The sequence below is a fragment of the Trichoplax adhaerens genome, genomic scaffold, assembly GCF_000150275.1.
Source record: "Trichoplax adhaerens TRIADscaffold_18 genomic scaffold, whole genome shotgun sequence".
NCBI lineage: Eukaryota > Metazoa > Placozoa > Uniplacotomia > Trichoplacea > Trichoplacidae > Trichoplax > Trichoplax adhaerens.
Genome location: NW_002060960.1, coordinates 368,296 through 379,683, shown reverse-complemented (window position 1 = coordinate 379,683; position 11,388 = coordinate 368,296). Strand labels below are relative to the sequence as shown.

The 11,388-nt window shown below is 35.9% G+C and overlaps 1 protein-coding gene across 1 annotated transcript; it reads left to right on the top strand.

Moving 5' to 3' along the window:
- Positions 1 to 3,440: 3,440 nt before the first annotated feature.
- TRIADDRAFT_31655 (uncharacterized protein) lies at positions 3,441 to 11,089 on the top strand (the record flags this gene model as incomplete). Its single annotated transcript, XM_002116839.1, has 5 exons — positions 3,441 to 3,545; positions 4,935 to 5,084; positions 10,148 to 10,275; positions 10,532 to 10,710; positions 10,923 to 11,089. 5 exons carry the CDS (start codon positions 3,441 to 3,443, stop codon positions 11,087 to 11,089), a joined length of 729 nt encoding a protein of 242 aa, XP_002116875.1.
- Between the last annotated feature and the right edge of the window lie 299 nt (positions 11,090 to 11,388).

Sequence of the window (11,388 nt, the reverse complement as noted above, 5' to 3'; positions counted from 1 at the left end):
GTCTGATAGCCCAATTATAAGGTTATTCGGGATTGTTTCCTACGAATGCACTTATTTAGACGCTATTGCCTTAATTATATTATACCAGTATTTGTTGTACGTTACTCGTAACAGTAGATAATAACCGTGGATATATGTTGTATACAGTCCGACAATCTAGAAATAAAACAGATCTTTTAACAGGATCCGTGTGTTATGCCGTATCATTTACTAAAGTCGAATCCTTAACAGCAGTAGATATCAACTTTCACAATACTGTAGCCAACCAACTTGGTGGCTACGATGTACTATGAGAGCGCAATTGACCGAGACATAATGTTCTTCCAAAGCACCGCAGTAAATAAATAAAACCATTTGTCTCACATTTCACAGCAGGTATGCAAGAAACAAGACATGAATAAATTTTTAATCCATTAATATTATTTGACCTCCAATTCTCATAAGACCACTATGACTGAGGCGTTGCGAGCCTTCTAAAATGGTTGAAAGATGTTCAGCTACAGTGTTGCCTTAAATTATATTATTCAATTGTGAAGAAATGTACTTTAAATTTGGCTCCAATTCCATACAGATAGATCAGTACAACCTTGAGCAATTGGCTCTTGCTGTTTCGATTACTTTTTATAGCAGTATTGAATAATTCTATTTCTTTCAAGTTTCTAATACAAACTATCAGTCGCTATTACCAGTTCAATCGTTCCAACCATTTTACAAGTCACGTCGTAATACCAGTCTATAGACACTAGTTCACCGCCGAACAAACTTGATCAAATTCATATATAGCAGACAAGCAGCAAACTTTGAGAAATGCTCACTGTATGGGCATTGGCCAGTTCATAATAACCCCGATTGCTGAGATACTCACGCTGAGTATCTGAGTAATCGGGGTTATTATGAATGGGCCTAATGTACATTATACGATATAGGCCGTTCAATTTTTAACTTGATGTCCAAAATTCAATGATGAAACGTCTCAATCCATGGTATTTACTGAGTGCTGCAGAACCCATACAGCTAATTCTGTAAAGGTATTGCAAAGTAGATCATTTCGATATTTAGAATAAGCAATGTACTGTAGCATTATATAAAAGCCGTATGAACCGGGCGAGATTCAAGAATCGTAGAATGGTACATAGCGTCATGGACTACTAGAAGAAATAGTCCATGATAGCATACAAACAAACATCAACGTTTTGCGTCGATATTCTTGAATTGCAAATGAGTTTAATCCCGAGTGTTTTAGAATATTACCCACTGAACTCGTTTGAAGTCCAATGTTGACTAAGAACTTTACTGGCTATCGAAATGAGTAAATTTACTTGCAATATACACTGTATTCAGTGCTTAAAATTAAAGTCAAATCCTAACTATATATGTTATACAACATACTACGGCATAGTTCATAAATGGCATGTATTTCTATCTAGGAATAACACGAACAATCGTATTGAAGGTTCGTATTAGCATGGAGACAAGAAATTGAACATGTAGTTGAAGTTATCGTAAAACTAACTACTAACTCCTACTCTCTCTTTATCGTAATGTAAAACGGTGGCTTATATACGTGCGCCATTCACACTTATAACGCAATGCAATTGCAAGTTTATGTAACAGTGGATTCATTGGTGTACGCAGCACAATCAATACGTAGAATTAGCAAGTGTAGAATATCACATGAGTAGAATACTATCAATAATCAATTCCGATTATTATTACGTAACCTGTGACACTAGTACGTTTATAACGTACTAAATTTAGGTAATATCGAATTAACGCAAACACACAATAGCAATCTAAATGTATGAATGCTATATAATGTAATACATGGGTATTAAGCGTACAATCTAATCAATATAGCTTCGTTAAAAAATCCAAGTTGTATTTCGTTAAAAATCCTGTAGAATGGGCCTGATTTAACTGATTTAGCTTACACAATTGTTTTTGTTTTTTTCAGGGAGCCATCGAAATTAGTCAGACTTGTATGTAATGTAATTAGATATGATAATAATACAGAAACATATCTCAGAATGCAGACAGTTATAATATGCAGTACGTTTATAAGACTGTTCTGTATAATGTACAGTAGAGAAATAATCTCTAAAATACACATCGCATGATACGAGAGGACATTGAGCGTACGAGTATAAAATGGAGATGCTGTAGATACATGATTCATTCTATCATCGCTGCAGTGCTGTACAACGAGTAGTCCATGGCAATGCCAACACAGCACACTACAGTACGATAGCAACACTGAACTTCATAGTCCTATACTGTATTTACGATTAATATTTCTCTACCAGCTTCGATTGCTGATCTCTAGTACAGTATAAGGTTGAGCGTATCAGCTACTACATCTTGCAGCTGTTCTTTTACCATTAACGTGTTTACAATGCAGCATGTCGAGTCGTTTTTCGTAGTCGATGACAGTCTACTGTACAGTACATTGTATAAGTGTACATTTCGTAGAGCAGACTCAAATTCGCTCCAAAACATTGGGATCAAGTCCATTTCATTGCAATTGATGCATACACTGTTTCAGTAATTTCAGCGATACTTTTGAAGCAGAAATTTAATTCACTACTGCAGGAGATCACGAATATTGCTGATCTCTAGCAGAAGGTTGAGCGGATCAGCTAGTATATCTTGCAGCTGTTCTTTTACCATTAACGTGTTTACAATGCAGCATGTCGAGTCGTTTTTCGTAGTTTTGTACAGTACATTGTATAAGTGTACATTTCGTAGAGCAGACTCAACTTCGCTCCCCAAAATTGGAATCAAGTCCATTTCATTGCAATTGATGCATACACTATTTCAGTAATTTCAGCGATACTTTTAATGCAGAAATTCAATTCATTACTGGAGGAGATCACGAACATTTCAGGTCCAGGTCTTTTTTAGGGCTTTCTACTTGACCTCACACAGTACAGTACTTGACCTCTGTACAGTATTTGACCTCTTACAGTACTGTACTGTACAGTACTTGACCTACAGTACTGTACAGTACTGTACTGTACAGTAAGACTTGACCTTACGGTATATTTTTGGACTCTCTACTGTACACTGTACACTGTATAGGGTCAGGTAAATCAATCAATCAATCAATCCTCTGTCGACAGCTCGCTCTTCCTGCAAAAAACAACATGGCCTTAGCAAGTAAGTGCAAAGAAATATCCAGCATGGACGCTAAAGTAAAAGTGTCCGTACTTTGACCTTGATGTATAATAATTTCAATCGCAAACTGCATGCAATTTTATCCTGAAACGATGTTATTGTAACATGACTTACTGGTTACTGTAGGAGCAGTAACAGGAGTTTCTGGTGCACGCCGCCTTCTCCAATCGCTTCCATCTTGCTTATTGGCAGCTAATCGCACCATGTCGAGTGGTGGTAGTGCCAATTTGAATGTAGAAATCCAGGATGATGTTGCCACTATTAGGATGGCAAGGTCACCAGGAAATGCATTGGATATAAGTTTCTTCCAAGAAATTCATAACGCATTAAATGAGGTGGAAAACTCTTGCCGAGGCATAATTCTCACTTCGGTTAGTCTTGTCGTAGCTTGCTCAATCCTCAATTGAGACTGTCTTATCATGGATAATTATAATAGATTGTACGTAGCAGATAGCCTTCTATGAATCATTAAATTGACTAGTTTTACCGTCATGCAAAGAGGATTAACGGCATTTTCAGCGTTATAGTGGACGATAATCGATACCTCTATACCCATATAGAACAGGATAATCAGCAGTAATCGATTACAGTGTCATCGTCACGTTCTGCATAGAATGTTGTACACAGAATTTTAAACGAGCTTTTATTGACGTATTGGCTAGATGCTGCTACTGTATTAATGACTCACTAGCTAATTATATGTTATCAGAGTAAACCCCAATGTCGTCTCTATTTGCATACCAATTCTATAGATGGCAGCGATTCAGTCCGATATCCCTTGATTTTAAAATTTGAATGATTGGAAATTGTCTTTTTACATTATACCAAAATACGTTCGTTGTCAATCTCCGGGCAACCGTTGCACTATCATCCGGCAGGGAAGTTGGTCTTACAATAGATTAATTAGTTGTCCTTTCACAATGCTTGAGCTGATCAATTATGGTTAACTGCTGTAATGGTCTAGGAATATAGTATTTATTATACGTATATCTGAAATGGTATTGGATATATTCCATACAGTAATATTCAAATTTTACTGTCTCGAAATGGATATTGGATGCTAAAAATTAATTATATATTAATTATTATCTATATAATTAAACAAGTACTATCCATACGATTACATTAGCAAATTAAGTCAATTTCATCGTAAAATTAACGGATTGATTATAGACGGAATATGCGCGGAGTAATTAGCGCTGCCCGTTCTAGTCTGATATTAACACGGTGATAATTGTATGTTCAGTTTAAATTGCATAATATCCAGCAGGTAAAGCCACATTTCATGTTCACCAGGACAAAATTGCAACTCAAATGGCGTACATACAATCTTTGTAGCCAATACAGTGCAATTAGTAAAAGCTAAATACCGCGGAGCTAATTGTAGTGCAAATTGAAATGCTTTGACGACCAGTAGTACGAATCTGACTGTCGGTACGCATTTACTATACACGTAGTAAGATAGATATTTCTTTCTTTTGCTTCGCTTTACAGCCTTCTGACCAGTATCAACATCATGTCTACTTCCTACACAGTAAGATCATTTTAGGTACAGTACACTAGTTGATCCCTCGCTCGTTATACTTCGCGTACTATACGTTATATTATCGCTGTCACTAATAATAAGTCGTAGCCTCGTAGGTCGCGCAAGTTACATAAAAATCTACACTTATACCACGCAGATGGAAATTATTCTGCTTAAAAGCGTTGTAAGGCTAACCTATGAGTTTAGGTATCAACTCTATATTTCAACATTGTAGGACCTGCCGCAAATATTTTCAGGCGGACTAAACCTCAAAGCAGTCGCTCAGTTATCATCGGTGGCTGAACTAGACGAATTTGTGCGCGAAATGGAAAAGTTTTGGCTTCGTATTTACTCATCAAAATTAGCCACGGTGGCTGCTATCAATGTTAGCTTGAATTTATTCAGGAATACCTAAAGATGACGCTATACTAAACTACAACTAAAAAGTTGAAAACAATGCAAATAATTTGATAATAAAATTATTGTAGGGCCATGCTACTGCTGCAGGCTGCGCTCTTGCTCTCGCATGTGATTACAGAGTAATGGCTAAAGGAGACGAAAAACCTTACATGATTGGATTAAACGAATCTAGGCTGGTAAGTATCCTTAATATGTTGTTATTAGTGTATCATATGTACAAATCATCATTATCAATTAGAAAACATTTTCGGAATTAATAATGCTATTTCATATCCGTTAGGGACTGAAAGTTACGTTTTGGTAAGTTTAATAATTTATTAAAGCCAGTTGGGTATTTATCGTTTTTGGATTGCTATAAGTTTAGCGAATAGAATGGATCGTTGTATATGCAGCTAAGAATGAAATATTGGGAAATAGTATGCCGTAATTATGGTAATAAAATATAAATAACTATCAGGTTACTGGAAGCATACAAAGATGCCGTTGGTTATAGGAACGCAGACCTCCATGTGCAACTCGGTACCTTATTTCCTGAGGTAGTAGCCGCTAAATTAGGATTAGTTGATCAGTTAGTTTCTAAGGAAGAGTTACTACCAGAAGCTCAAAAGCGGATGAAAGAATTTTTAAGCGTGCCGGGTAGGGAATACGAGTACTTGTATTTATTAATTTATAATCATTGTTTAATTTTAATGATATGACTTATTCAGTTACATCTAATTACTATACATCATTTATTGGAATCACAGATGTATACATATTATAATTGTTTACAAACTTATAACAATTAATCGCTATAATTTCCAAATAAATTATTAGATCATTCTCGTTATGGTTGCAAACTGCTCTTACGTCGAAAGGTCCTCGATCACTATTCTCAATTTGGCGCTAAAGAACGACAGCAATTTATAGAAACTCTAGCGAGCCCCAAGACCCAGGAATTAATCAAGGAGATGATGATGAAGCTGTCAAAGTCACGCAAATAAGTCTGATAACCCAATTATGAGGTTATTCGGATTTGTTTCGTACGAATCTACTTGCTTGCGTGTTCTTGCTTCAATAATTTTATTATCGTTCGAGCTAATTTAGTTGTTTTAGTTTTAGTTACATCAGAAGTTAACATCCTACAAACCAAGTGATCTACAGTATTTTTTATTATAGCTGTCATATGAATTTGTGAGTTATACATACGTATTTACTTCCGTGTTGTTTGCACCACATCAAGCAGAACGATTTAATCTGTTGGTTGGTGCAGGCAAGGATGTGCATCCTTCAGAAGAATACGTATCATACGATACTGTACTTATAGAGTATTCATTACTAATAGTACTAAGTTGCATTAGGGTAGAAAATCATAGATTCATCTAACATTGCTAGATGAAATAACTATACCAAAGAGCGCTTTTACAAAAAAGATTTTCCACACTGATATATTGTATGCCATCTTTGGATCAAGAAGATTGTTCCGAGGAATCAAGCAGCTTAATTTAAGCCTACATTTATTTTATAAATCAACTGAATATTCTACTGTTAATGCCTAATAAAAGTTTACATTACGGAATGTACTTGTATGCAATTAAATAAATTAATTAATCGTAAAAATAGAAGAAAACTGTTGAAAATCGAAATTTCTTGACAACTGCAATATTTCTAACTCATGTTGCCAGATTTCAATTGTATACTTTAATTTTTATAACTTTTCAGAAATACAGTTATTAAGGTAAATTATTGTTATCAAGTAACCTCGATGGTTTAGAATGCACGTGTATCTCCTCTTTATTTCCAATCTCAACCCTTTATACAGTACACTATGCTATCCCAGCTATTGTTATGATTATGCAGCGGTACAAGAAGAACTGTGCTATATCATAAGCATATATACGAACTACTGTATTACTGTCTCGCGCAGTATAATGCAATATAGCACTGCAAGCGAATACAACGTTCAATCGTGCATGCAGTAGAATGCTCTATTACAGATTTTGTATATTTGTAATAGTTAATCTACGAATCATAACAGTTATTACGAATTCTTAATAGCGGGCATTTTGAAATTGATTGAATATGCAATATGTTACACTTTTAGTATTTCCCACTTGAACCGCTAGAAGGAATGGTCATGTACTCCGGCTAGTTTCAACGCTCACACTCACACAATGTAAAGTTCCTTAAAAATTACCTTTATTTAATCCCAGAATCTTCCAATCTCATCTGCCTAACATCAGGATTAACACGTCTACGACTCCGCTCTCACTATCCAAGACTAACTCAGTTTGATTACTTTACTAGTTATATACTGTATTATATTACGTAACAGGTAACACGCAATTGGTATCTCCATACCAAATTGATGTTAGCAATCATTAGGTTACCGTTGTTATAGGCACTACTATCGTACAACGCAAACCATTGCAATACGGTACTATGTCACCATGCTATAACTAAATGAAATACTGCGATAGTAATCATGTCGGAATCAACATAACATCATATATGCTTCGAAGTCTAATTTATACCATTAGCGTCGCAATCTCACATTACATAGGATAGTACAGTACCTGACGAAACATTTAAATTGTTCCCAATTTCATGTAATCCTTTACGATATTATACATTCTAAAGGATGTAGTAGTCTAGTAGATAGCGACTTTCACCATTTTGTAACTAGCCAACTTGGTGACTACTTTAAGATCGACTTGTAAACAGTACAGTGTACGATGACAGACGTCCATTGCAATTAAAAATGACCTGTAAAAGAGAATTCTTGACCCGAAATATAACGTCCTCCCGAAGCACTGCAAACTGCAGTAAACAACAGTGCTTCGGTCGAATAAACAAAACCATCTGCCTAAAACATTTCACAGACGGTGTGCAAGAACCAAGAAATGAAAGAATTTGGAATGATTTGATCATCAATACTATGCACTAGTCAAATATCGAGCAGATCTGATTCAATTCATATAGTAGACAAACATAAAGTTTGAGAAATGCTCACAGTACCTTGTACAACCAACCAGATAGCCGCACTGAATTGATGCTACAATGCAAATAATGAACAAAAATTGTCAAGCCTAACATCTCTAGCAGTGTCGGTTACTGATCTCTAGTGCAAATTCGAGTGAATCAGCTACTAAAAATCGGTGTTGTTTTGTACAATACTGGACAAAAAAATTATCGAACGCGCTGGAGTGAATATTGGTGGAGGACTTTCTTTTACCATTAAAGTGTTCATATATTGGATACAGTAGTGTTAATCGTAGTTTAGCATGAAATGTTCATACTGTATATTGTATACAGTAGTGTTCTTCGTAGCTTAGCATGAAAGTGTTCATATACAGTAGTGTTATTCGTAGTTCATGACTAAACATGGCGAGCAAGCTCAAAATTGTCTAACCGTAATGCAAACCCGTTTGAGCTCAACTTTTGCAGCAAAAATAGACGACCCCCTCGGCCCCTCCCACAGTACAGTACCGTACTGTACTGGACATACTGTACACTGTACAGTACAGTAAAGTACTGTACGATGAGACACGCCCATTGCAGTACTGCAGCATGCGGGTATACAGTACAGTACTGTACTGTACAGTACCACACTCAGAGTGGCGTCAATCGACTGTCCAAAATTCTGCGTACAACAACATGGCCTTAACAAGTAAGTACACGCAAATATCCATCATGGACGCTAAACTTAAAATAAACTAAACTATGTCATAATTTAACTACGACACTTTGACATTCTTTCTACCGGATTAATTTATTGTTGTATAATTATTTCAATTGAAAACTGCATGCAATTTAATCGTTAAACCATGTTATTGTAACGGGACTGATTGGATAGGAGCAGTAATCGGGGTGTCCGGTGCACGCCGCCTTCTTCAAGGTCTTCCATCTTGTTTATTGGCAGCCAATCGCACCCTATCTAGTGGTGGTAGCGCCAATTTTAAGGTCGACGTCCAAGATGAAGTTGCCACTGTTAGGATGGCTAGATCACCAGGAAATGCATTGGATTTAAGTTTCTTCCAAGAATTTAATGACGTATTTAATGAGGTGGAAAACTCTTGCCGAGGCGTGATTCTCACTTCGGTAAGTTTTAGTGCAAATTGCGCTACTCTATCGGGCAATTGATACTGTGTTGCCATCGATAACACACGTTGCAGATCGCACTTCCATTATTCCAATGGACTAGTTTTGACCATGTATCCAAAGCTGATTGATTACATTTCTAGCGTTACATGTCGAACAGGATAATAAGCAGTCAATCACCTTGCTATTGTCGACGTGCTAGATTGGATGTTGCATACAATTGCAAACTATTTTTCTTAACGTACAGTATCAGCTGGACATTGCTTTTTACCCGTATTAATTACTAATTGAAGATAGTCATTAGAGTAAATCTCAATGTTGCCTCTATTGGCACACCAATTTATAGATGCCAGCAATTCAGCACGGTATCCCATGATTGTATCACTTGAAAGTTTGAAACTTGTCCCTGCATACCAAAATATGTACTCGTATTTTGACCAATATCAACATCATTTCTAGTTTCTATACTCAATGTGTTAGGCATATATCATGAATTGTAGCCTTATAGGTCGTACAACTTACTGACTAATACTTCTTCGTAAACTTGACGTTATTAACATCAGTAATTATTCAAGTAAATCGTCTCTACTATAAGAATCGACGCATATACCACGCAGACGGAAATAAATCTACCTTAAAATGTTATATGGTTTCCTAATTTTGCATAGTAACACTATATTTCAAATGCAGGACCTGCCGCAAATATTTTCAGGCGGACTAAACCTCAAAGCGGTTGCTCAGCTATCATCGGTGGCTGAACTAGACGAGTTTCTGGGTGGACTAGAAAAGTTTTGGTTTCGTATTTACTCATCAAAATTAGCCACTGTGGCTGCTATCAATGTTAGCTTGATCTTATTAAGGAATATCTAAAGATGACGTTATACTGATCTATTACTACAATGTTATAGCGTTGCAAATAATAAGCGTTTGATAATAAAATTATTCTAGGGCCACGCTACTGCTGGAGGCTGCGCCATTGCTCTCGCATGTGATTACAGGGTAATGAGTAAAGGAGACGAAAAACCTTACATAATTGGATTAAATGAATCTAGGCTGGTAAGCTTTCTTAATATATTGTTATTGCTGTATCGAATCTGTTAAAGATCATCTTAATCAATTAAAAGACATTTCTTGAAATAATAATGCTATTTTCATATTCTTTAGGGAATGAAAATTCCGTTTTGGTAAGTTTAATCGTAAATTAAAGCCAGCTGAGTATTTATCGCTTTTACAGTGATGTAACCGTGCGCCAGAATTGATCGTTGCATATGCAACTAAGAATGAAAATATAGAGAAGGAGGGTATACCATAATTATCATAATATATTATCAGGTTACTGGAAGCATACAAAGATACCATTGGTAATAGGAACGCAGATCTCCATGTGCAACTTGGTACCTTATTTCCTGAGGTAGTAGCCGCTAAATTAGGATTAGTTGATCAGTTAGTTTCTAAGGAAGAGTTACTAACAGAAGCTCAAAAGCGGATGAAAGAATTTTTAAGCGTGCCGGGTAGGGGATACGAGTACTTCTATTTATTAATTTATAATCGTTGTTTAATTTTAACGATAACAATACGCGTACGTGACATATTTAGTCATGTCTAACTACTGTACATCATTCACTACAATCATCGATGTACATACAGTAGAATGCAATTCAATCTGCGCATTAGCAAGCATGTTATATAATAGTTAATCGTTACTGTTTCCAAATATTATTAGATCATTCTCGTCATGGTTGTAAACTACTCTTCCGTCGAAATATTATGAATCGCTATTCTCAATCTGGTGATAAAGAACGACAGCAATTTGTAGCAACACTAGCTAGTCCCAAGACCCAGAAATTAATTAAGGAGATGGTCATGAAGCTGTCAAAGCCAAATAAATAAGTCCGGCAATCCGACTATAATACTGTTTGTGCTTGTTTTGTAGGAATCCTCTAGTTTGCGTGCTATTGCTTCAGTTTTAATTGCTATCTTTCGAGCTAATTTAGTTATTTCAGTCATTAGATATAGCAGAAGTCAACATCTTATAAACTTAGTGAGCTGCAGTACTTTTTATTGTACTTATCATATACATTTGTCAGTTAAATGTGTAAATTTGCTTCTGTACCGGTGGCGTCACATGAAACAGAGCAATTGCATCTTCTAAATTTTGTAGCCTAGGATTCACGTTATTCTTCCAATTA